Source organism: Achroia grisella, unplaced genomic scaffold (genome assembly GCF_030625045.1).
Source record: "Achroia grisella isolate CSIRO2021 unplaced genomic scaffold, CSIRO_AGI_Agris_v1 utg524, whole genome shotgun sequence".
Classification (NCBI taxonomy): domain Eukaryota; kingdom Metazoa; phylum Arthropoda; class Insecta; order Lepidoptera; family Pyralidae; genus Achroia; species Achroia grisella.
In genome coordinates this window covers 413,095-440,802 of record NW_026712915.1, presented here as the reverse complement: position 1 = coordinate 440,802, position 27,708 = coordinate 413,095, and the positions used below count along the sequence as shown (strand labels likewise).

Here is a 27,708-nt window from a genome sequence, read left to right as displayed (position 1 = left end):
ATATTCATATGCATGCAGTAAAAAACGGTTATTTCAATATTACAATCAGACACCCCAATTTTATTTATATGTATAGATAAATCAATTTTTATTACGTCCTATATTTATGAATTAGAATTTGTACTGTGCATGATATAGTCCTAACAATGAATACGCCGTCATACTTTCTAGATGTTTACGGTATATATCTTTATTATTACATAGTATAAAACAAAGTCGCAGTCGCTGTCTGTCCGTCCCTATGTATGCTTAAATCTTCAAAACTATGCAACGGATTTTGAATTTATTTATTTCCTCAACGTCTTTCCATTATGTTCTGAATCCCCGGGTTGAAATAAAGGAGCGTTAAACCGATACAGCGTTAAGACCCCACTTACTTTATTAATTCAGAATCGTCACCTATGTTAATATTTTGTACTTCCATTATAATATTAGAAAAGCTATTAAATAATAAGTATATGGAACAATTTTAAATGGAGAACATAACTGAGAAGAATGAGAATGTGATAGTTTGTGTGGTGGGCCGCAGTGGAAGATGAGTGTGACTATATAAAGAACTCCCTGCGTTTGGTGACTCGAGGGCCGGTTGCGGCTGCCAGGGCCGCAGCATCAGGACCTGCAGCACCCTCAGCCCCGCGCTCTTCCTGCACACACATCACCATAATGTTATGTAGCATTTATTTTATTTTATTTCCACTCTTACAGCTATTTTTACAGGTCTTAGCCTAATAAAGTAGTTTAGTAAACATTATTTTTTTAATTAGTTGTATCTTATAATAGATAAAGCGATCTTCGTGAATTCATTCATTTCATACATGCAAACAGAGGGGAGGGGACTGCAATGTGGACTAGCAATGGCTAGCAATGTACCATGTCAAGTTCACCTCCATGTAGTCCCTCTGGAAACCATCGTGATAAATTCATGGTAAATTTATCACGATGGGCTAACTGACCTGATCTCATGCACATCTTATCAACCTCCACCGGTGCCCTGTTAACGGTAAACCCTTAGCGCTGGGGTGTGGACCATTACATTCTTATTCATATTCAGACTGATACAAATAATCATACTCGTGAATAAAAATGTATGCACCGTGAGAGGAATCGAACCCGGACACGCCATTGGAAGTAAAGAGGTGTGCTAAACCGCTAGACCACCGAGGCCGTCAAGATTCAACAACCATATAATTTTAGGCTTATAAATTGTTCCATATAAATTTATTCAATTTGCAGTATCCAGTGGGAGCCCTATTCATGCATATATTAGTTTTACTCAATGATGGTATAATAGAATCTATTTTTTTTTTACGTATTTTACAGCCCTGGAAATTTCCTTTTAAATATAGAATCTAATATTGGAAGTGGATGTTACCTGTGTTAAATATTCGCCCTTATGCCGCGATAGGGCGCGCACCAACACGATCGCAACAATAATCAGCAGCAGGAAGATGAACGCCAGCACAGCTGCAAAATATTTACAAAATTATACATAGTTTATATAACTTAATAAATAATAATGTCAATTTGAAAATCAGTGACTTTTGAGGCTGTATGTTTTAGAAATCTTTGCCTTACTATGCGTTTAATTAAAAAAATAACAATAATTAATTATTTTTGGCGCAAAATTTGATTTTCGAAACGAGTATACATAATATATTTTATAAAAATGAGAATGAACAGTAATAAAGTGTTTATTAAAAATGTACAATAAATCAAAATATATTTATAGTCTGTTTTTTAATACCAGAGACAAAATTGACATTATCGGTAATGACTAGACCGGTCAGGGACAAGAATCAGAATAAAAGAAAAAAGAGTAATTATTTATATAAAAAAACATCTATTAAAAAGAGCAACACACAAGTTTCTTGCTCAAAATATGACTATTCAAAAGTGGTTGTAATGAGTTTATTTGAATAAAGATTATTTGTATTTGTATTTGTAATCGAAGTATATAGTGGTGTAGGGTGCGGTGTACTGACTGCCGAGGATGGCCTCGTCGGTGCGGTGGTAGTCGAGGTCCCGCTCGAGGTCGGCGGCGGGCGGAGGTCGAGTCTCGACGGGCTCGGGCGGGTGCGTGACCGGCTCCACGCCGCAGAAGTCCTCGTGCAGCACGCCGCCTGCACCACACACCGTGGAATCTCGTTATTGCCTACTTCTAACTAACGCGTCGCTGGAGACACTCGAAATGCAGTAGAAGCCACTCTTTAATGCTATCACGGGCTTACAAAATGCGAGTCGTCATAACAATTCTTTCACATATGGTATCGTATCCGTCAGGCAGGAGTTGGCCTTCAGCCGCTCCATAAGTCCTTCCGAGGGTTTGGAGTGCCATCTGCACTCGCCCCCTAACGTCCGGTGAAGCTGTAAAGGCCAGCTGCGGCCAACAGCATTAGAACAGTCCGGAAAAAAACATATGGTACTCGGTAAGGGCATATATATAAGTAGGTATGTATTTAAATATAGAAATTCGAATTTTGTTATGTATAAAAATACAACTGTTAAATGGCACATGAATAATGTGTAGATCTAATATGTTAATTAAGTTTGAGTTTAAAACCACGTTTAAGTAATAAATTTCATTTCACTTTGATTGTGGAAAGAACTATATGAAAACACTAAGTCAAATTTGGCCAAGTCATATCCACTACTAAATAAACCGTTGTCTTAATTTCTTAACTTTGTTCAATTCCTCTGACTACCCCATCTTGGAAATCAGTTCTGAAGATATAGTTATATATAGGCGATACTGACCTTCCTGTCCCCGTACGTTCGGGGGCGGGTCCTGCTGGAACAGCAGCTTGAGGGGGTAAATATCGTCGAACTCCACCCGACTGACGCACCCCACGAACCCTTCGCTCATCGACTCGTTGCGTCCGATGTACATATACTGTATGTTATTGAACTGCGCGTCTGCTGACTCCTTGATGTTGAAGTTGTACTCTTGGGTCTCGTAGTTGTCCACCTGCCGGTTCAATCCCGGGATATACAAATTAAATTAGGTGAACGGATATTTTATAATCGGGTACAAGTGCCTTATTAACAATAATGATTAGCGATGGGGCAGAAGCCAAGAGGGGTCAAGTCCTCTTTGGCAACCATTTGATGTATTAGACACGATGATATAACTGACCTCACCCTAGGAGGAGAATTTTAGGGAGGCTGCGGAAGTTCGTGTATTAGTGGCATTGAAGGCAAACGAGTACGAAAGGACGGTAAGTGGACGCCCCTAAGAAAAGGAGACGCCGCAGAAGAGGAAGTGCTGCCAAGCACCGAAGCCTATTTATTACATCCGCTGCCCCAGAAGGGTGAGAAGCGCAAAGACAGTACGTACATATACATACACACAGCTACACCAACATATATATAGTGTATATGTTGGTGTAGTTGTATATATAGTAAAACAATTAAAAACCAATGTATTTTGTTGCTGTGGGTGCTGATTTGCGCTTCATTTATGATGATATATATTTTATATTATTCGAAGGTGATTTTATTTCATTAACAGTACCTGCAAAACCATGGTGGCGCCGCTGTTCTTGCGCGAGAGCCGCACGTCGTGGTACTGTCCGAGGCCGAAGTGCTTCCCCTGGAAAATGATCTCCTGCCGCTCGAACCCGAAGTCGAACACCACGCGCAAGTGTCCTGTACAATTATATTTTGGATACAAATATATACAGACAAATAAATAAAATTAAAGTATTTATTTGTAATTTCAAATTAACTTTTCTACGTAAATTAAAAAAAACTATAAACTGTTCTTTTTTATCTTAGAGACAAATTTGAAATCACCTGTGTTGTCAGTTTTTTGTAATTTCAATACCTTAAAAATTACTAAATGTATGGTATGGACACCACAAAAATGTATTTGTGTTCTTTACAAAGACAGTAATGGTAACACTAATGTACGTAAAAATATTTCGACAGTATGTCTTAGAAAGTTTTAAAAAATACAATTAGACAAACCGGTATTGCAGGTACAGCACTATCCTGCTACAGCACCTGTTTCATTTTCATTCAAACCTGTCAATTCAGTCTTGAAGATTAAAAAAAAGGTTATAAACCATATTGTCATGTGTAGAATTACCTGAATTAGAAACCATAAGAGTGAGGTATTCTCCAGTTATATTCGAGTAAAACCCGAGGAGGAAGCCCTTAGGATTGGTTGTTGTGAATCCCACGCGGATCTTCTCCGCGATTGTGGAACGCCATGAACCAAGGAAGTCGTACTTCACCATAGAGTTGGGACGCAGGTTCACACCGATTTCTGTATCCGAAGTTTAGATACATTAAATTTCATTAGTACAATAAAAAAGTATATATATTACTAAAGGTTGTTTAACAAATTGCGAAACTATAATCTGGTAACTCGAGTGACGACTGGTGATTCGAGGTTTTCTCTATAGACTACAGCATGGGGTTCATTAAGAAATGTTTCTTAAGGATCGGCAACGCGCACGTGACACCCTTGGCATTTCAGGAGTTCATAGGCTAAAGCAATCATTTACCATCAAATGGGCCGTATGACTGATTGCTAAGACCGTAATATAAAAAAAAAATAACTGCAAAAATTCACGTTATACACACGTGGCTGACACATGTATAAATTATCTTAAGTTCTTGGTTAATAGATACAAACTGATTTCGGTAATATAGAAAAATTTTAAATGAAATGTTAACATCGTGAAATAATGTACGATGCTAGCTCATAAAATGAGTATATGGAAATATTATACTTATTCATAAGTGCTATCCACATAAATAGAGGTCCAGGAACTTAGAAATCAAGTAACTATAAACCTTATAGTCACAGACATATGGTTTGAAATATAAAAGTATGTGAGCTGACCGTCGGCACAGATGGGTCCCTTGAAGGAGGTCCAGCGGCAGTCGCAGGCGTAGGAGTCGTACCCCTCGAGGCAGGTGCCGTTGTTGAGGCACGGCGACGACTCGCAGCGCCCCACGCACCCCTCAGACACGCCGTACAGCCCTGGGGGAACACTCTTTACATATAGCACAGAGTAGAACTAGCTTACGGCACCGCAGGAATTGCAGGCGTCAGTCTTAGGCTAAACAGAACTTCCGTAATGGATACTAGACAATCGATATATATAGATTTTTTTTTGAGATACACAGGAAACACCCTAGACCAATACAAACAATCACAATGGAAATGAACTCGCGACCATCGGAAGTAAATCAGAGTGTTTGACTGACCAACTTAACTGAAAACTTTAACATTACCTATATTGCTAGCTTTTTGCGATCCTTAAGCAGTGATGGCACAATTGAACCATTTAGATCTTCAAAATAGTGCTGTCCGTACCTGTCCTGCGGTGGCTATCCGTGCCTGTCCTGCGGTGGCTGTCCGTACCTGTCCTGCGGTGCCTGTCCGTACCTGTCCTGCGATGTGTGTCCGTACCTGCCGTGGCCCGCGCGCGCAGGTCCTGGGCGCGCCCGTCCAGCAGCAGGGCGCGCATGCAGCCCACGAAGCCGTCCTTGCGGTCGAGCGCGGCGCCCAGCACCAGCGCGGTGGTGAGGTGCAGGGCCCGCACGGGCTCCTTGGCGGTGCGGATCTCGTTCTTGAGCGCGCCGTCCACCACCAAGCGCGCCTCCTTCCTACGTACACCGCAATGCACACGATGATATACTTTTTATGTTTATTGTATACATCCTACACGTATATTTTAGAGAGGCGAGCTCTTGGTAGCGAAGGGTCCAAAATAAAGACCATATCTCCTACAATCACTGATTAGTCCTGGTTTTGGCCAAGAGATCTTCATGGAATCTGTGTTAGTAAATACTCTTTAACCCAGCGGGGCTAAAACATTGAGCCTTCCGCCAATCACTTCTTCCGAGAAAATCACCTTCATCCAAAAAAACCGGAACCTGATGATATGAGAATGATACACCTAAAATGAAATGGAATGGTGTGAAAACAGGTGAAGACGGATCTATGGTACCTGTTCCGTTCGATAGAGACAGAGTGCCACTGGTTGTCAGCGAGGCGGGTGCTGGTCTCCACGGAGACGCCGAGCGGTGTGTCGCCCACCTGGAACTGGAACTGCAGCTGGTCTCCGCCGATGATGGACAGCTTTATGTAGTCCTGGGGACCCTGTACACAAACCACCAGTCTTAGGGTTGTATGTACGATGCTGGGGTCGGTGCAAACAACAATTGTTATAACAAAACGTACGCTAGATATTTATGATCACCAAAATGTTTTAGAAAAGAATAGAAAATTCTTTAATGAAGTAAACTTGCCGCACTGCATAGTACGACTGTTAAACCACCGAAGCCATCTGTGTATAGAGATTATTTTTTACCCTTTTTTCAAACTACTCTAATGCATCAATCGCAGCTGGCTATTACAGCTTCACCGGCAATTGTTACCTTCGAATGTAGTAATACTGCGTTCTCCTTTGTGGTCTTGAATTCGAAATAGATGTCGCCACTGTGGCCGAGGTCGAACGTGGGCAGGGATATTATTGCATCCGCGATGCGGAACGTCACAGCATTGCTGAACAGGTCTGCAAGAGATGGAACGTGTCCATAAGAATAATAACTAATGGTTGATATTCGACCATAATTAATTTAAACATTATTACTAGTTTGAACTATATTAAGATTCTATTGTCAAAGACTTGCTTAGTTGCTTCACATATTAGTACATAGATTATTTCAATAATAGCACAGACACAAAGCTCGATTCGCTGATTTGACAATTAACAATATTGAGATTATTTGACATCGATGTTTTGTTATCGGTCGTGTAATATGTAAATAATAGTAGTGTGTGTAATTTTTTTTTATTGCTCTTGTTTCTATATTCATATAGGTCTATTACAGACTCTCATATTGAGAGCTCAGTTCTTCTCAGCTTGAGCACTACGAATTGACATATCATAATGTCAAATCTACCGTCAGTTCTGAGTGTTTTCGAGTTGAGAACAACTGACAAGAAAATCAGCTTGTATTTTTTTCAAATGATATTGTACATGTTTACAAATGTGTTTGTACATTATGTATTTTTTATGCACAATTTTAATAGTCTTCTGTTTTTTATTTCTTTATTTTGTGATTCAATATTATAAAATAGATACAACCCTAAAATTTCACCCTTCTATCCTCAAACCCTCATTTTAATAGCGTTATTAGGACTTTAATAAAATTCTTCTCATATTCTAATTCTCATATTTTATATACACGAATAACGAAAATAACATGTGTTAAACAATTTTAAATTGTAACACCTTCTTGTAACATTGTATTCTGAAAACATAAATGATTAAAGAATATAATATTTACCATCTCCTTCACACATGAGCGGTCCGAGTGTATATCGTCCTTCTTTCTCATCAAGATGGCTGCCCGTATCGCCGAACCGTAGCTGCTTGACAGGTAGGAACTCTTTCTCTGTGATTTCACCGCCGTCTGTTTGAAATTCTGTCAAAAAAATACTTATAATTTAATGAAGTCGATTATTTATTTCATAGATCAGTGTTTCATTAGATGCTTATTTTTATACCAATTAAATTCATTCAAATAAATTATAGTAATTCATTTCATTGGTACGGAATTAATTTACTTATGTAATTGTCGACTTTATTTTATACACCAATACATAAGTGTATATATTTTTTTGTTTATATATACAACTATCCACAAATGTTATTTATATGTTTAGAATATGTTGGATATAACTGACGTTTGTTACAGTTTTACGTATTTCGAAAGCCAGGACTAAATGTATAACATTGATATATTTGTGATACAGATTATTATCATTTTTGTTTTACCATGTAGATGGTAAAGAAGTATACGGCCCGTCGGATGGTAAAAGGTTACCGTAGCCTATGGGCGCTTGAAACGCCAGGGGTGGGCGTTACCGATTGTTAAGAAACTTTAATATACTCTTCTTGAATCTTCTGCTATAGTCTTTCGACTTTCGATTACTTTTAGATTAAAATTCACAACTTAAAGACACAAGTATCGTTATTATTATTTTTTTCTTTTCTCTTTTACATTCACATTATTTCCTGTGTAAATGTGAATCCGCGCCTTAGAGGGTACGTGTAAAGGTAGCTACAGGGAAGATTCGATTAAATGTGGTGTGGTATCGTTACTTTTAATCTTTTTTTACATGCACATTATTTCCTGTGTAAAATTCGAGCGTGAAAGAGGTTACGTGTAAGAATAGCTACAGGAAAGACTCGATTAAACGTGGTATCCATATTTTTTGAATGCTCATTGTTTCTAGTGTAGAACTGTATCCGCGCGGAGCGTGGTAGTTACCTGCGGGCGCGAGGTGGGGATGCTCGGCGTCGCAGTTGCACCACTTGGTGGGGTCGGTGCAGGCGCCGAGCAGGCCGCAGGCGCACTTCCTGGAGCCGGGCGTGGCGCCGGCCCAGTAGTCCATGCGCTGTCCGCTGCGGGACACCCACCACGCGAACGGACGGAACGTGCCCTCCTCGCCTGCACACCACACCACACACCACCACCACCATCACCATCGCTCCACAAACTACTCACACTTTAGGCAGCTACTAGAACGTTCTACTACCTGCCCCGCTCATATCGTGCTAGTATTACAGAACGATCTTTGTAAGGATGTAAGATATAAAAGCAAAATATAAATTACTAATATGACTAGTGACCACTCATTAAAAAATAAGTCGGTAATTTTAAAAATAATACCTTATTTTTTAATTAATTGATATCATCATCTATTACATTAAAAATATTAGAAAAGGTTAATTGTCTTTTAAATTCTATATTTTGAAAATTACACACTTTTATAAGAAAATGTTTACATAAATAGAACCTTATTACCTGTCAAAATGAAAAGGTTTTTTAAGATAAGATGTTCACTATATTGCTATTACTGAAGTAAAATTTATACTAAATTATATATGTGAATATGTGGTCCACCAATTTCAATCACCATATAACTCACTTTATACATCGTGTTTTTGTTTGAAAAAGAACGGTAAAATTATACAGGGTGTAGAGGCAAGAATATCACAGTCCGCTGCAATGGCAAAGCATGAGGGATCCAACGGGTGGCACTAAATGACGTAATGCTCGCAGTACTGCTCAGGTATATAGCCGACTGTTGCTATTTATCAACAAGTCCACTTGTTTGCCATTGCATTTAATTTTTAGGTAATGATATGCTAAAAAGCTGATAGACTGATAGTAGTGGCAACCATGGCGTATTTGTCGGACCAGTACCACTAGCATAATGTCATTGTGACACTGTAACGTAGAGAGTACTGCATATCTTGTAGAACGAGCTAGTTCCTGGTGGGACGCGGCTGTAGAGGAGGTGAAGGAGGTGGGGGAGGTGGAGAAGATGGAGAAGGTGGAAGAGGTGGAGGAGGTGGAGGAGGTGGAGGAGGTGGAGGAGCGTACGCACTGGGCGAGTTGAGGAGGCGCGAGTGGCGGCAGGCGTAGTCGAGGCGCTGCGAGCAGGCTCGCGAGCGGTTGAGCAGCGCCTCGAGCTGCGCGCGCGTGGCGTCGTAGTGCACGTCCTGTATAGAGGAGGTGGAGGAGGTGGAGGAGGTGGAGGAGGTGGAGGAGCGTACGCACTGGGCGAGTTGAGGAGGCGCGAGTGGCGGCAGGCGTAGTCGAGGCGCTGCGAGCAGGCTCGCGAGCGGTTGAGCAGCGCCTCGAGCTGCGCGCGCGTGGCGTCGTAGTGCACGTCCTGTATAGAGGAGGTGGAGGAGGTGGAGGAGGTGGAGGAGGTGGAGGAGCGTACGCACTGGGCGAGTTGAGGAGGCGCGAGTGGCGGCAGGCGTAGTCGAGGCGCTGCGAGCAGGCTCGCGAGCGGTTGAGCAGCGCCTCGAGCTGCGCGCGCGTGGCGTCGTAGTGCACGTCCTGTATAGAGGAGGTGGAGGAGGTGGAGGAGGTGGAGGAGGTGGAGGAGCGTACGCACTGGGCGAGTTGAGGAGGCGCGAGTGGCGGCAGGCGTAGTCGAGGCGCTGCGAGCAGGCTCGCGAGCGGTTGAGCAGCGCCTCGAGCTGCGCGCGCGCGCGCGCGTGGCGTCGTAGTGCACGTCCTGTATAGAGGAGGTGGAGGAGGTGGAGGAGGTGGAGGAGGTGGAGGAGCGTACGCACTGGGCGAGTTGAGGAGGCGCGAGTGGCGGCAGGCGTAGTCGAGGCGCTGCGAGCAGGCTCGCGAGCGGTTGAGCAGCGCCTCGAGCTGCGCGCGCGTGGCGTCGTAGTGCACGTCCTGTATAGAGGAGGTGGAGGAGGTGGAGGAGGTGGAGGAGGTGGAGGAGCGTACGCACTGGGCGAGTTGAGGAGGCGCGAGTGGCGGCAGGCGTAGTCGAGGCGCTGCGAGCAGGCTCGCGAGCGGTTGAGCAGCGCCTCGGAGCTGCGCGCGCGTGGCGTCGTAGTGCACGTCCTGTATAGAGGAGGTGGAGGAGGTGGAGGAGGTGGAGGAGGTGGAGGAGCGTACGCACTGGGCGAGTTGAGGAGGCGCGAGTGGCGGCAGGCGTAGTCGAGGCGCTGCGAGCAGGCTCGCGAGCGGTTGAGCAGCGCCTCGAGCTGCGCGCGCGTGGCGTCGTAGTGCACGTCCTGTATAGAGGAGGTGGAGGAGGTGGAGGAGGTGGAGGAGGTGGAGGAGCGTACGCACTGGGCGAGTTGAGGAGGCGCGAGTGGCGGCAGGCGTAGTCGAGGCGCTGCGAGCAGGCTCGCGAGCGGTTGAGCAGCGCCTCGAGCTGCGCGCGCGTGGCGTCGTAGTGCACGTCCTGCCGGAACGAGCCGGGCTCCTGGTGCCCGTCCACGGCGGCGCCGCCCGCAGACGTGCGCACCGCCGTCACCACGCGCCCGTCCGCTGCATCACCACCGCCACAGGCATCACCGTTAGTTTGGTATTACACATTTAAATCAATCAAAGAAGGAATGTTTGCTGGGTCCACGGTTGATTACAAATACTGAACATTAAAAATCTGTTTAAATGTTCCGGCTCGAAGGACCATTAAATATGAAATTTCATGCTACAACTTCGTGATCAATTATAATTTCCGAGATACTTATTCAGATAATAATCTACTAATTAAATGGTATTTTCTCCTTATTTCCTTACACTTTCCAATTGGACTTAAATTTCTTACGTTTGAACACATCTACCACAAATCAAATAAAGAGGCACAATGCACACAGAATCTAACAGGGATCGAACTTGCGACCAGTGATCTGTCGTATACGACGTAGCATACTCACAATAGTAGTGGCAGGTGACGGGGAAGGCCGGCAGTGGGCCCGAGCCGTCGACGTCGAGCAGCACGTCGGCGGCGCGGGACACGGACGCCACGTTCTTGTAGGCCTGGCACGACACCGGGTGCATCGCTGTGTCCAAACAACAAAATACCTCACTTTACATACACTCTTACACGCGCCAATAGCCTTTCGCGCAGTTAACAATGGGCATGAAAATAATATGAATCCCAGGTCAATTCACACAGTGCTATCTACTCCCAAGTTAGCTAAAGCTTATGTTATGGATACTAGTTACTAACCGAAGTAAAGCAGTGCGCTAAACCGCAAGACCATCATCAAATGCTGCCTTTACACGACACATTCTTTCACGCGCGATAAGAAGTGCGCGTTATTTAGCGTAGGTTATTCAAAATTAGCAATACTCTATAACTATATCATACAATATAAATTAAATTATTATGAAAAGGCGCTAAAGCACGAACGATCGCTGGATGCGAGAATGGTCGAGTCAGAGGCGCGCACGATCTTTCTCGTTCTCTTTGTCTACGTTTACATGCACATTCTTTCCTGCGTGACTGATTATTCGCGTGTGAAGAAGTGTAGCTGTTGTGATATATGGTGGTAGGTGTATAGTGTCGCGGCGTGTGATGCGAGTGTGGCGAGATGAAGATGTTGTATCGCGTGGTGGGCGGTGGATGTTGTGTTGGGGTCGGCGTGTGGTGCGAGTGTGGCGAGGTGAGGGAGTTATATCGCGTGGTGAGCGGTGGGTGTTGTGTTGCATGGTGGCGGGCGTACAGTGTCGCGGCGTGTGGTGCGAGTGTGGCGAGGAGAGGGTGTTGTATCGCGTGGTGAGCGGTGGGTGTTGTATTGCATGGTGGCGGGCGTACAGTGTCGTGGCGTGTGGTGCGAGTGTGGCGAGGAGAGGGTGTTGTATCGCGTGGTGAGCGGTGGGTGTTGTATTGCATGATGGTGGGCGTACACTATGAGGGTGAGAAAGGGTGTTGGATGTTGAGTCGCTTAGTGGGTGGTGGGTGTTGTGTTGCGTAGTGGTAGGTGGTCAGTGTGGTAACTCACATGTGTGGCAGACTGCGCCGGCGTAGCCCGTGGAGTGGCAATCGCAGGAGAACTCTGCCGCCGACTGTGAGCACGTGCCGCCGTGCTCACACGGGTTTGGATTGCATCTGCGCACGCAAACGAAAATTCATATCACTAACAATTATTTAGCTTTTAGAGAATGGTCTGCTCTGATAACCATTACTGATTTATTTTGTTACCCAAGTATCTTTTATGCTTATAATCTTTTGTCAATCTTGCTATTGAGCATTTATTATTGACACAAAACTTAAATATGTAATTCTGAACTTTAAAATAAATGTTGTTAGTTTTTTGAAACTTTAAAACGCAACACGCAATTTTCTTGCTTCCTTCTTGTAACGAGTCTGCTTCCCTATACACAATCATGGAATAACAAGTAACAATTCGGTCCCTAAAAAGAACTAAATATAAAGCTCTGATTATATAAAGAAGTATTTATTAACATACTTTAAACATATAATTACACTCTATACATATCTCTTAAATACTTACTAGTATTTAAGAGATATTAAACACATATTCTTATTAAACACATGAAGTTATAATGAATGATCTGTACGAGAACCGAACCCACTTTTACTTTCCTGTAATATGTGGAAAATATTACGCAAACAGGAATGAACCTTTTTTCCGAGAGGTTCAGAATATTCAGATGGCAGATGATGCTCATCATTTGCTAGTCGAATAAGCTGTAAGGTAATCAGTAAGATCAACTCGTTTTTATTTTATACTATATATCTATGGTCCTGATAATACAGTAAAATAGTCACCTGTCGATCATCTGGCACGCATCGAACACGACCTCGTTGGGGCAACAATACTCTTCTTTTTTCCAGTCGGTCGGAAGGCGATAGTTGCCGTCTACTGCAATCTTGCGCATACATCCGATGAACCCTCGGGGTGGAGACTTCCCGCCTATTATGAAATATATATTTAAATTATATTGTTTAACGGAAAGAAATTCTACACAGAAATATGAAAGTAAGCTATTTTACATCGACTTTTACATCGACTCACTTGATGGACTTGAATGATGAATTTATAGAGAAATCGCGAGCGAATCTATTAATAAACATAGCTGTTCCTTTCAATCTCAGTATAGGTGACGTATTTCCATTCTAAATTCTTACAAAATAATCTCTTCCGTTAAAAGAATAAGGAAAAAAAGGAAAGGATTCATATAAGTAGATACATGAGTTGTCAATATCTTGTCTGTATATCATTGGTATGATGTAGAATGTGATAAGTAGTTACCCTTTGCTTGGAATAATGTCACTTATTTTAACTACATTAATATAAAGATATAATTAATTCCGGATCTTAGATATTAACTGAGTGGTCCTGCTCCCCCACCAACCTTCATGATGGAAGACTACTAACCGAAGGTAGTGGTGTACCGTTGCTACCGTGGCAGATTGACAGTGAATGTGGTGACCACAAAGACAATATTATTATTTTATATATATGTCAGTCCTTATGGTATATACTATATGGGTGAAATATTGTTACATACATAATATTAAGTTAACTGAAGCAATATATAAATAAAAAACTACACAATACATTATCTCATCTCATTCTAAAGTACACTGACCAGCAATATAATAAGTGCTCCCAGTGAAGAACCGGAGTTTCTTGGTGGTTTTCACAGGTCTGTAGTCAACGGACAGCACGAGGTTGTCAACACCCATGGTCAGCATCAGCGCGTGCCAGCGCCCGTCGTTGAACTCCTCCGCATAGTTGTCCAGCTTCACGCGAGGGGATCCAGCCATCTCCAATTCCACTTTGATTTTCCCTTCTTCTAGGAATACCTGATGAATTAATCTTTTGTTACCAGAGGAAGAATGTCTTGGATACCAGTGTCCTCACCTAGTTTTTGCCATTAGCAGGTTGTTTGTATGCTGTTTTCTGGTTTGATGAAGATATGCCAATTTCAAAGTATGAAGACACCGTTATACTTCCGTTGGTCGCTTGGTCGTACGATACAAACATTTGTATTTATAGTATCGATTTTATTGGGGTTTGGCGTTTCTGTTGGTAGTGAGTTCGATTCCTTGCACGAAACAAATATGTATTTCTATTCATGTTATAATCGTTTGATCTGAGTGTTTTATATGTATTTACAAATATATTTTTAAGTATATTTATTAGTTGTTTAGTACCCATTATATAGGCTCTGCTTAGCTTTAAACTAGATCTCTATCTGGGTCGATGTGCGAATTGTACCCGGATATTATTATTAAATTGTTCATAACTATAGAAACATTACGATATTTTACTAACAACTCTATTATAAATGGTCATAAATCATATAATTACATCGCTACTTGTGGGTATGTTGGTCTATTTACTTGTACTGTATAACTACAACTGAAACACTGTAACGTGATTACTTCAATATGTTAAAATTGGCTAATGAAAAATTTAATCTGGTAATACTATTGGCGAAGATTATTAATTGGCATAGGACAATTCTATATGACAAGTAACATGTAAAATTACACCGTTAATCTTCCTAAATAAATAAATAAATAAAGACGTACAACTGACCTTAACATCTCCGTCGTTCTTGAAGTGGTGATATATGAGCAGGCCGTGGTTCTCATACGTCCTGAACTCCAGCGAGATGTTGAGTGAGTTCCCGCCGGAGTACCCGCGTAGCTTAGCGTATGAGCCCTCCTTCAGGAACGTTATAGGCACTACTGGTGGTTCCTGGTACAACATATTTATGAAATCTTCATTTCTATTCTTATTAATATAGACATATGACGACCTCGGTGGTCTAGCGGTCAAGCACACCGCTTTACGACCGATGGTCGCGGGTTCGATTCCTCGCACGGCACAAACATTTGTATTCATGAGTATGATTGTTTGTATCGGTCTGGGTGTTTTCTATATATAATATGTATGTATTTACAAAAAAAAAATATCTATGTATATGTATCAGTTATCTAGTACCCATAACACAAGCTCTAGCTAGCTTAACTTGGGTCTAGATGGCGCTGTGTGAATTATCCTGAGATGAGATGATTAATATTATAAACGCGAAAGTTTAATAGCTTTTTAGTTTGTGCGTATGGATGGATGTTTGTTACTCTTTCACGCAAAAACTACTAAATCGATTTTGATGAAACTTTACAGTAATGTAGCTTATACATGAGAATAATATATAGACTATAAATTTCACGCGAGTAAAACCGCGGGCACAGCTAGTTACTATTATAACTAGATGAGACAGAGGGGGACTCCCTCTGTCTCATTTCCTTCAATCTTAGAAATAGAAACTAATCAAAATAAACTTAATATAAACACACTTAACAGTCATATTCTTTTAATCTACTACTCAATCTGAACATAGACTCATCACAGAAAAAAACATTGCAAGACACAGCAAAATATAATTTATTACTTACAGGGCAAGCAAATAGTGTGTTAACTTTTTGGAACTTGAAGGGCTCTCCAGCATCATAACCGGCTTTGAGATCTTGGATCACGTTGGTAGCATTCAAGTACATGTTCTCTATGCAGCCAGTGAAGTTTTGATTCACCACTAAGCCTTCTTGGAAATTTGGCACGCCTCCTATGTATATCTGAAAATAATATCAATAAAAATACATTATTATTTATCTTTGATTTAAGAAACAAATATATGGGAAAGTTAATTGATGTAAATGACGGTTTCGGTGGTCGAGCAGTTTAGCACATCGCTTTACTTTCAATGATTGCGAATTCGATTCCTCGCTGTACAAATATTAATTTTCATTAGTATGATAGTTTTTATCGATTTGGGTGTTTTCTATGTATATTATGTAGGAATTTATAGAAAAAATCGAAGTATTTACATCAGTTGTGTGGTGATTAAGCAGAGCTTGTGTTATGGGTACTAGACCCATAACACAAGCTCTGCCTAACACCAGGTAGAAAAAAATCGATAGTTAACAACCCTGATCTGATTACTACATATTACGCCATCAAAAAAAGTACCAAAAGCTTAAACAAATATTGCAATTGCTGGATTTATTTTTTCTAATTTGTTTCAAATTTTTACCGGCAATTTGTATTCTTTAATACTATGCATTAGTATTAACAAATACAAGCAAAAATTGAGGTTAACGGTGTTGATGGTACAAGATACATATATACTACATCTTTAATTAAGTCATATAAATACTGACAGCTCTGTTGAGGTTGAGCCGCGAGAACTCCCCCTTGATGCGGTCCTGCACGACGACTCGGTCCACCGAGAACAGCAGCTCGCGGCGGTTGCGCGAGATGACCACGTCGTGCCAGATGTTGTCGTCCAGCAGGCTGCCCACCGACAGAGACGTCGCCGTGCCAGAACCTGCGCCCGACGTCGAGTAGATTAACACACGGCTTTGCAGTAGGAAAGAGGGGAGGCAGTTGGTAATAGATTACCTGCGACCAACGTGGGAAGAGAGGAGGCAGTTGGTAATAGGTAACCAGCGTTAAAGCAAGATGCCGTTGTAACACTTAGCCAGCAGTTCACTCTCGACAAGACATGACGAGACCTAACGAGCTAGAGAGTGTACTTGCAGCGCTTGTGCCGTCACGGGAATACTCGGGTTCGAGTCGGGACTTTACCACGAGTCATAGATTACCAGTGCCCTAAGTGGAGTAGACTAACACACTGCCATGTAGTAAGGAATCTCCCCCTTCTAGCAGTTTGTAATAGATTACCTGCGCCTACTACGTGGAGTAGACTAACACTTGGTCAGGGAAGAGGGGAGACCGTAGGTAATAGATTACCAACGTGGAGAAAATTAACACGTGGGCTTGCCCTATGCAAGAAGAGGGGAGGTTGGTAATAGATTAATAATAAAACAACATTAAAATCCGTTACGCAGTTTAAAAGATCTAAGCTAACAGACAACGGGAGCGACTTTGTTTTATACTATGGAGAGATGAGACTGCTACGCTACAACATACCAAGGTCTATATTGAACACCAGCCTGTTGTCCCTGAGCTGCAGCGCGACGTAGTCACCCTGGGTGCCGCGCGAGTACAGCAACGCCCCTGATGCTGTACTGGTCTTGAACCTGAAGCGAATCGTCTCCCGCGACGCGGATACCGGATCGCGGAGGAGGTCCACCTTGACCAACGAGGTTCCGTTGAAGTACATCGTATCAGCAACTGAGGAAATAATGAAACTAAATATTTTTTTTTATTACAATTGGTATTTTGGTGGGAGAGCAACACGCTGCCCGTTGTAACTGACTAGCTGACCCGCAAAACTTCGTCTGCATCACACTTATCACTATATTTCACCCAATTTACATTATATCTTTTTAACTTTTGGCCTATATGTTATTCTGATATATAAGCTATATTACTGTAAAGTTTCATTAAAATCCGTTCAGTAGTTTTTGCGTGAAAGAGTAACAAACATCCATACTTACTCACAAACTTTAACGTCTTACGGTCCGCCAAGCATTTCTAAAATTGAAATTATATTTTTTATCCCATACCCCTTAGTGATAAGGGTTACCCTAACATATCATTTATTTTTGAGACTTTTTTTTATTTTTCTACCTTGTGGCATTAAAAATACTTGGAATCCTAAATAACTTCTACCATCGACCCTTATTTTTTAATAGCGATTTTAATATATAAGGCAAAACAACGTTTGCAGAGTCAGCTAGTATGTGTATAATAATATGATGTGAGCAGCATACCATAATCACAACCATAGACTTCAATCCTCATTGATATCTTGTCCCGCCACCGCATTGGATTGATTCTAATGAACTGAGCTATTATAGGCACTTCGAATTCATTTCTATGCACTGTGTTCCCATCTTGGTTACCTTCGAACATCTGAAATTTAATGCGTATCATAATTATATAAACTGACCGGTCTGGTCCGATCCGTTCCGTCATACTCGTGAACGGGAGCTCCTTGTGGTGACTGATCTGTTGGGGTTACGAGCACTGATGATACTATTTGCTTTTGACAAAATTGCAATAGCATCTGCTAGTGGTGCACTCTATTCTCCTTAATTTTAATTAAAAAATGAATCTGTATTACTGTAAACATGCCATATTTGAAAAGAATACGAACTGAGTTTCTTTTGTTTCAGTTCTTCTGATCTCGAGAGCACTTCGAACAGAGAGAATTTTTGACATTATAAGAGTCAGCTACATGAATAAAGATATTTTGATTTTCTCTATTTTGTTGAGCCTGTATTCGTCAACGTTTTACAATATATCTTCCATGTCAAATAACTTTAACGTTTTTCATGAAAATGTAACAAAAAGACATACATTCGAATTTATAATTGTAGTATATATAGTCTGTGGCATAATTAATATTGTTCATAATCATAACGTACTCTGTGCAGTTGACAGAGCCTGATTGTAAAAATGGAGGGAACGGCCTAATTTAATGTGAAGCGCAATTTTGCATTTTATTTATTTAAATATTTAAATACAGTACAATAATATTGGTATTAACATTATAAAGTGGAAGGATATTATGAATTTATTTTTATTACACTGCAAGTTTTTTTGTAACGGATAACTTTTTTTACTTACTGAAAGCCACGTTATCAGTAATTTATGTTTTAAAAATTAGCGCGCACTAACGCAAAGACAATGTAATGTTTATGTATTATTAAAAAATAGTTCCCTATACAATCATAGTAGAGCAAGAGCCCACGACGGCCAGACATACGTCATTTTAGTAAACGTGAAAGTTCTTGTATGTGTGTCCCCAACACAGGTAAGAACGATCCCCAAACATGAAACCTGGATCGTGGTTCCTTTGGCAGGTACCAGGTAACAAAGGTGTAAAAAAATTCATATCAAATTCGTTATTTTAAGAAACTCCATATCTTCATATATTGTTCGTAGCATTATTATAACTTGCGCTGCTCATTGCCAGACACTTAGTGTGGTTCCAACCCCCCGCCGGGCGCCCCTAAACTATACTATTTTAGAAATAACCTTACGTCATTTTAATAAAGCTGAACTTTATATATATTATTGAGAGTTCTCTCAAACTGAGTTTCCTAAATTGCCAGACAGTTTTCTTGGTTCCTTATCCTACCAGACTCATTGAAACCGTATATTAGGTAATAATGGTGTATACAATTTCATATCAAATTCGTTATTTTAAGATGCTCCATTTTTTCACATATTGCTCGTAACAGTATTATAACTTGCTCTGCTCGTTGCCAGACCCTTAGTATGGATCCAACCCCCCGCCGGACCCCCCTAAACTATACTATTTTATAAATAAACTTCCGTCATTTTAATAAAGCTGAAATTTATATATATTATTGAGAGTTCTCTCAAACTGAGTTTCCTAAATTGCCAGACAGTTTTCTTGGTTCCTTATCCTACCAGACTAATTTAAACCGCATATTGGGCTATAGGAGGTGTGCGAAGTCGACCGACTCTATGATATAGTACCTACGTATGGGGTACTAGCTGTGCCCCCGGTTTCACCCACATAAAATTTATAGCCTTATATGTTATTCTGATGTATAAGCTATATTACTGTAAAATTTCATCAAAATCCGTTCAGTAGTTTTTGCTTGAAAGAGTAACAAACATCTATCCATACTCATAAACTTTAGCGTTTATAATATTAATTAATAATAAGATATATCGAAACTATAGTGTATGTATGAAATGAAGGGACCACTCCCTTGTTTTGTTAGTAGTCATGGCCACGCACACCCGCGTCGTGAACTAAAATCGCGTATTTCGTATCGTACCTCAATGGTACAGTGGTTTAAATCATTCTACATGCTCGCGGGTTCAATTCCTTGCTCAACAGTTATATCCATGACCTTTCGTTTGTTTGGACCCAGACCAATGTAAATGTTTTTTATGCATATTATGTATGTATTATGAAAAAAATATATTTAAGTATTTCTACCAGTTTTCTAGGAACTCTGCTTCACTTCGTAAGTTGGGAGGACCCATAACACAAACTCTGCTTCACTTCTTAACTTGGGACTAGATGGCGCTGTGTGAATTATCCACGATTTTTTTTTGTTATTTTTTTATTCTTAATGCCTCCCCTTATTATTATTATTATGTGTGCCGTTGTGCGTGTGAGTAGACGTCGGAACCTATGTACACTTTTTAACCTGTCATGTAATTTAATGTTTCACAGCTGGTGAATTCACATGCCGCATCATTGCGGGGGATTGAGTAATCGAACAATAGCACGATATCTGTAACCGACTGCTAAAAATATGATAGTTATGAGTTATGTTTTTTTTACTGATCTATATTAAATATCTGCGCTATACTGACTTTAAAACACTACTTTACCATATTACAAATAGAAGTTTATTTCTATTTGTAATATGGTAAAGTAGTGTTTTAAAGTCAGTATAGCGCAGATATTTAATACAATTAAAGTAAACTTAATATAAGCACTTTTGAATAGTCATATTTTTTTTATTCTACCGCTCATTCGGAACGCAAACTCATCGCAAGAAGAACGAGCAAGAAACTTGTGTGTTGCTCTTTTAAATATATGTTGTTTTAAGTAGATTTACATTAACAGTTTAATAACAATTATTATATTATTCTATTTTTACTTCCCAATTTATATTTTGACAGTGTTCGAATATGAAGGATGTACAGATTATAAATCAGGTATGTATTTACACTTTGGGTTTCATTTAAAAAAAAAAGGGCCGTACTTGGTCTGTTATTTTTTAATTAGATTTAAAAAAAAGGTTATAGAAAGAGACATTTGTTAGGTATATACATGTTAACATTTTGATTAACAATATAATTATTTGATTAGTAAAATAAATAACTTTCTTGGAATTAGTAAACTATAATACACCACTCAAAGTACACACCAATACTAATCTATGTATACTGTTATATATATATCTGTCTGAGTGAGAGAGAGAGAGAGAGAGAGAGAGAGTGCTTATGAGAAAAATAGACACCCAAACCACTACTTCCTTATTTGAAAGATACATTATTCCGGTATGACATACTACATTACATTTTACGTTTATGTATACAAACTCAGAGATATTTCTCGGCTTAGTCCGACTGGAAGAACCACCGACGAAGCTGCGGTGACACATTAGTATTTCCCATATATACCACCCTTATTTTCTTATATATACCCTCACAACTGCAATCCCACATTCACAACACGACATGCCCACAATTTACTGAGTACATTTATATCTAACACTAGCTGTTCCCGCGACTTCGTCTGCGTGGAATTTAACTTTATTTTTCTAAAATAAAAGTAGCCTAAGTTACTCCTTATTACATCAGCTACCTGCCAAAAATAGTCCGTCAAAATCGGTCCAGCCATTTTGACAGACAGACAAACAAAAATTGTAAAATATGTTATTTTGGTATATGTACCGTATTTATATTCATATGCATGTAGTAAAAAACTATTATTTCAATATTACAAACACACATTCAAATTTTATTTATATGTATAGATTAATAGATTTCATTTGTTATTAGAGATTTCTTCATTGGATAAAATTTATAAAGTTTATTGTTATCACCAGATTTGAATTCATAACCTCAACTCGGTGGGGGAAGGTGATTATTAGTAATGTAACTAGTAACCCTATTGCTACCAAACCAATGTACCATGTTAGGTTGGTCTCCAAATGGTTGGAACCTGGAAACCATCGTGATAAATTCCTGGAGAATTCACCACGGTGGGCTAACTGACCTGACCTCGTGTTCATCTTATCACTGGTGCCCCGCTAGCGTATACCGTTAGCGCAGATGGTTGCACCATGCCATTATCATCCACAAGAAAGGCTAGGTTAGGTTATAACCTTAAGAACGTATGCCTTTTGGCTATTAGCTCTCAAAGGCATAATTTCTTAGTAACGACTAGGTTATAACCTTAAGAACGTATGCCTTTTGGCTATTAGCTCTCAAAGGCATAAGTTCTTAGTAACGACTAGGTTATAACCTTAAGAACGTATGCCTTTTGGCTATTAGCTCTCAAAGGCATAAGTTCTTAGTAACGGCTAGGTTATAACCTTAAGAACGTATGCCTTTTGGCTATTAGCTCTCAAAGGCATAAGTTCTTAGTAACGACTAGGTTATAACCTTAAGAACGTATGCCTTTTGGCTATTATATCTCATAGGCATAAGTTCTTACTAAAAATTACCTGCGCAAATCCACCTGCCGACGACATGAGTCTCCAACTCTCTCCATCATCAGAATACTGCAACATATACTCTGTGACGTACTCATCAGTCGCGTACCGCCCCCTAGTGGCGACGCTGCGCAGCTCCTTGCGCTTCCCCAGGTTTATCGTCAGGTGCTGGTAGTAAGAGCTTTCCAGCGAGGTCCATGCTGAGGTTCCTTCACCATTATAAGTTAGTCAGTGCTGTACAGTTCAGCTCTATACTAAGCGTACGATTTTTCCATTGTTTTTCGAAATATCTAATACTTTTGGCTGCAGATTTCACAGCTTCACCGGACGTAGTACTTTATCAATGTAATCCTCTCAAGCTACATTAAATCACTATCAGTTCAGCTGTACATTTAAAAAACGGCTTTATTACTTATATTATTTACCGACATATAAAAACAGACAGTCATTAATATTATTCCATTTTTTATGATTAATTCTGTTGTTATTTATTATAGTTGTAGGTTTAAAAATTCTTTACTCTTATTTACCGACACAAAAAAGATTTGTTTTGCCTTTTATGCCTGTTACTGATTATTGTTTATTTGCTATGCTATACATATAGCATTTATAAGGTTATCATAGGTAAGGCTATTTACCTTACCTATCATAACCTTATAAACCTTAAAATCTTATTGATTTTCATAAATTTGACATGTAAATTTTTTAGGTTACCAGAACTACCTTCCGATTTCATCATCAACATGACGAAATCAAAATAAAAAAAATACGCCTTGTTTTTCAAAATTGAAGGCAGTGTATAATTTGGTACTAAATTGTTTGAGAAACCTGTACAACACAACCGTAGCAATTAACATGTGGGCCGGCATTATTTTATTCAGTTCTATATTTGTTTTAAGAACTACGCGAGTAGTGGAAAAATCGTACGAAAGTTTTAAAATCACAGCTAGATCACATCCGATGATTTCATATAAGACAATTTTTTTTATAATACGACATTTGCAAATAATCATACGGCCCATTTGATCATAAACGGTCTCCGCAGCATATGGACGCCTGTAAACCAGGATTGTCACATGCGCGGTCCGACCTTATATAATTTATGAGGTACTATATATTTTACATATTACTGTATGAAGTGAACAGCTGTGATTTATGTAGATCTGAATTCTACGTGTGAATTAGTTGAGCAGTTCATTTATATTATCATAACAGCATTTATATTATTTTTTTCTTAAAGTTAAACTAACTTTTTTCAACTACCATATATATGGGAGTTTTATTCTTGTAAACGAACATTTTTTCATCTACCATATGCATGGGAATCAAGAACTTAATATGTTATATTCTTTCACGACAATTATTTACAACACTCAAAGAATTCCTGATAAAGTGGTCACAATTGTTGCGAAAGACAAAAACATAACAACGTAAAGACATTAATTAAAAACGCATATATATTTATGTAGTTACTAGCTGTACCCCTTACTTCGTCCGCGTGGAATTTAAGTTTATTTTTCTAAAATAAAAGTAGTCTAAGTTACTACTTATTACATCAGCTACTGACCTTAGGCTACAATATATTATCCTAAGTTATAAGAAGAAATGATATTTTATATTGTTATAAATACATTTATGGACAGACCACTGAACCCATTTAGATCTCACTTCTTTTCATAATATTGAACTCGGCTATCATTTCACATTTATGTTTTTGATGGGATTTTAATATTACAAACAGACACTCCAATTTTATTTATATGTATAGATATAGATGTGTAGATAAAATAAGACGTAAGTTTAAAAAATTACAAATTTAAACTGCTACCACATGTTGTTATGATAATATTATTTAAAATTAAATGTTAATAATTAAAACTAATTAATTAGGATTTTTAATTATTTATGCACAAGTCATAAGAAAACCAAGCTTCTATATAAATTTTTAAAGCAAGCTTCTATGTCTAACTACAAGAAGAAACCATGCAAAGCACATCATGCCGACAAAACCTCGTTGTCCCCATTTTGATACCAGTTGCCAAGTCATTAGTGAGAATAAATTTGGATTCAACTTTACCTTAATTTCACCTCCTGCTGCCTTATACCGGGCATAATCGAGGCCATTGGACCCGTAGCTGATATGATACTCCTCCACAAACTCCTGAGAGTGAGGCCGGCCCTGAGTGGCGATCCTCGTGACATTCTTTACCGAGCCCAGATCTATTATCAGCTGCTGGTCGAAATCATTCTCTGACGCCGTCCACGCGTTCAAACCTTGTTGAGAGATGATAGTTTCAAGGGTGAAATCTTCCTATTTGCAATGTGTTAGTTATAAAAAAAAATTACTGTTTGTTTTTAAATGGTTTAATTAAAATTTAACAGATATTACTTCCCTTATGTATAACTAACATATATACCCAAATATACATACACCTATCTTAATTAATATTCGACAGATTGACATGATCACTAACACTAAAATGTTTAAAAATCCTTCAATTTCTTTTTCATAAAATCATCACGGAAAGTAAAGTCAGTTTGATTTAAAGGTTCTGCTTCGTGCACCAGTTCTTCATACGTTATAAATGTGAAAGGAATAGGTTCTTGTTCAACACCCTCATCATTGTGTAAAGAGACTGCCACGGCATGCTTCTCATCCAGTAGTGTCTCCTCGAACTGCCAATGCTGTTTCAAAATACCTCTCTCAAACAGTTCTGTATCCCTCACATAGTCTGACATATTTAACTTCAAAGTTTTCAAACGAAAACTCAAGTCTTGAAGCGGTGTACTCAGTCCAAAACCTGTGTTTTTCACGTAACTTTCTTTAAGACACCAGAATCGATAAAAACAGGCTATCTGCTCTAATTCTGTATCAAACCCATATATTGTCTCCCATTCCTGATTAGAAAACTGACGTCTCATAATACGGAAGAATTCCTTTATGTCTTTGTTAACTGGGGGTTCTATTTTCATTGTGTCAACACCAACTTTTATATCAGTGTTGCCTGCTAACACAACATAGTCTCCCTGATGGGAAATATTGAAACTGATTGCTGAATCACCGACACCTAACAGGACTGGCTTACCATAGCCATCTCTACCTAAACAAACACCTTTATAAGGAATTTGTGTAGACAAGTGTGCATATTTCCGTAACATTAATCGTCCGATGAGAGATGACTTAGCATCTTCTTGAAAAAAGAACCGTGAAATCCTTTCTTTCTCTTCTGTTTGTATATAACTTGATGCATGCAATATTTGATCTTCTGTTGGATGCCAGAGTTTGGTGTTAAATGCCCATCTAACATTGCATTGTCTAGCCATTTTACTGTTTAATCTGGTCGTAAGTGTCAGTATTGGAGACAAATCTCTATATCCAAGCTTAGATATGGCCCAAGTATTCAGGTTTTTACAGAGTTTCTGAACCTGTAGATTAATTAACCTCTGTAATATCGGCAAACGTTCTTCAAAATTCCAACTTACATCCCCATATAGCAAACAAAATATAAATCTAGCAAAATAAAGACCACACACTTCTCTACTGCACCTACATGCAGATACATAAGTACCAAATCTTTTGTAAAACATAAAAAAAAATCTATTGAATCTATTTATTTTATACAGTGTCTAATGCAAAAAATATCAATGTACTAAGATTTAAAAATAATGTAAGAGGCATATTACATTATCAAATATCATTTGTTGGGTTCATATATAATTTTTTAATCATGAGTACAAGATAGAAATTTAAGTTAAGTAAATCCTGACTATAGTGATGTGCAAGATATTGTAAAACTTCAAAATCATATCCTGCTTATAATAAATAGGAACGTAAACTTTGTTTACAAATAAACAAAGTTAATTTTACTTTCACATGTTACCCAAAAAGTAAGAAATTGGCATATACATAACATTTTAAATAGAGTAGAACATAGGCTCAATGATGGTCTATGGATGAAGTAATTCTGCGTATGACTATGAATATTTAATAATGTAATATACCCATAAAAACAAAAGAAGCAACTGCCAAACTGTAGACTCTAATATATAAGTATATTTTGCTTACAAAAGAGTGCACACATAAAAATATAAAATACAAATTTATGCTTACCATAGAGCTTGGCATTGTCTGGTCCTCGGTCCCTCAAGCTAGATGTGGCTGTTAATTTAGCAGACGCTAGAAGTGGTTCATTGCACTCATAATCATAATAGTAACGAGCAGACTCTGAAATTAAAAGATCTAAAATTAAATCTAATTAGACAAAATAATTACCAAAATTAATGCTATTTTTATTTCATACTTCTTTTCAAGTAAGCTTTCCCAAGTCCATTATATTTAAATATTATATATATAATAATATATAAAAAATCTTTTTAAACATTATATATATGATTCAATACCATATATCTGTTTAATTATTAAAAAAAATAACTGTCCTGTCCAGTCAGGTATGTACCGGTATAGGTATAGTTTGCAACATATTTACAGGCAATGTAAACAAAAATAATTAAATACATAAAAATTCGTTAAATATAATACTTTAGAGAGGTTTTGTAATTGAAATGTTACGAAACAATAATGGAATACTTAATAGAATAAACATGTTTCCTGCGGCACTATTAAATAAATAAATTTGAAAACAATTTCGAATTAGATGTCGTTGAACTAACCTGCATTAGTATTTATAACGCTACAGCAAAGTAACACAAACAAATAATATCCAAAGTTACTCATCATAATTTCATTATTATATTAAAGTTAAAACAAGGGCTATTGAGTAACAACTAGCTTTACTATTCACTCGCAATAACATAAAAAACTGTTTGATCAAACTATAAATTGACTGGCGTTGTCATGCCTTCGCTTCTTCTCTGTCATATTCCCGTAGCCGGATGGGACAACACCCAACAATGTTTTCTATGTTTAGTATAATGATTGCGTTTTTGACCCAATTGGTTTAAATCTCTATTGTACGTCACCAAACCAATCAAAAGGAAGAATTTAGAATTTCGGTTGTAAATGAGAACAAAAACTTAAGGCACAACATTGAGGGTTGCCAATTTCATTTTATATCTTAGCGGTGTGCGTAAACGGTAATTTACTATTTTTACGATAACAAAATTTTAAATTTTAAAGTTTGATGATTCTTGTTGCTACGTATAATAAAAAATTAGGAAAACTATTATTTCATTGTAAATTTGGAATTAGCAGCGACGACGTGCTATTTTTACGTAGTGGTGCTGTAATA

The 27,708-nt window shown here is 38.9% G+C and overlaps 1 protein-coding gene across 2 annotated transcripts; it reads right to left on the bottom strand.

Annotated features, from left to right (window-relative positions):
• Positions 1–534: 534 nt before the first annotated feature.
• On the bottom strand, positions 535–27,424 carry LOC131847361 (neurexin-4). Of its 2 annotated transcripts, none has more exons than XM_059196925.1 (25): positions 27,131–27,424; positions 26,571–26,684; positions 22,472–22,668; positions 18,014–18,155; positions 17,268–17,471; positions 16,496–16,662; positions 15,734–15,910; positions 14,871–15,032; positions 13,915–14,131; positions 13,091–13,235; positions 12,300–12,406; positions 11,229–11,354; positions 10,639–10,839; positions 8,296–8,475; positions 7,309–7,446; positions 6,394–6,530; positions 5,964–6,115; positions 5,423–5,619; positions 4,850–4,990; positions 4,088–4,267; positions 3,512–3,645; positions 2,755–2,965; positions 1,983–2,120; positions 1,373–1,464; positions 535–644 (listed from the first exon to the last, which is right to left on the bottom strand). In XM_059196925.1, exons 1-25 carry the CDS (start codon positions 27,195–27,197, stop codon positions 546–548), a joined length of 3,825 nt encoding a protein of 1,274 aa, XP_059052908.1. In that variant the 5' UTR covers positions 27,198–27,424; the 3' UTR covers positions 535–545. The 2 variants fall into 2 exon arrangements, with proteins under 2 accessions (XP_059052908.1, XP_059052907.1); XM_059196924.1 differs by lacking the exon at positions 22,472–22,668 and adding an exon at positions 24,537–24,733 and having other exon boundaries at positions 27,131–27,423.
• Positions 27,425–27,708: the final 284 nt, after the last annotated feature.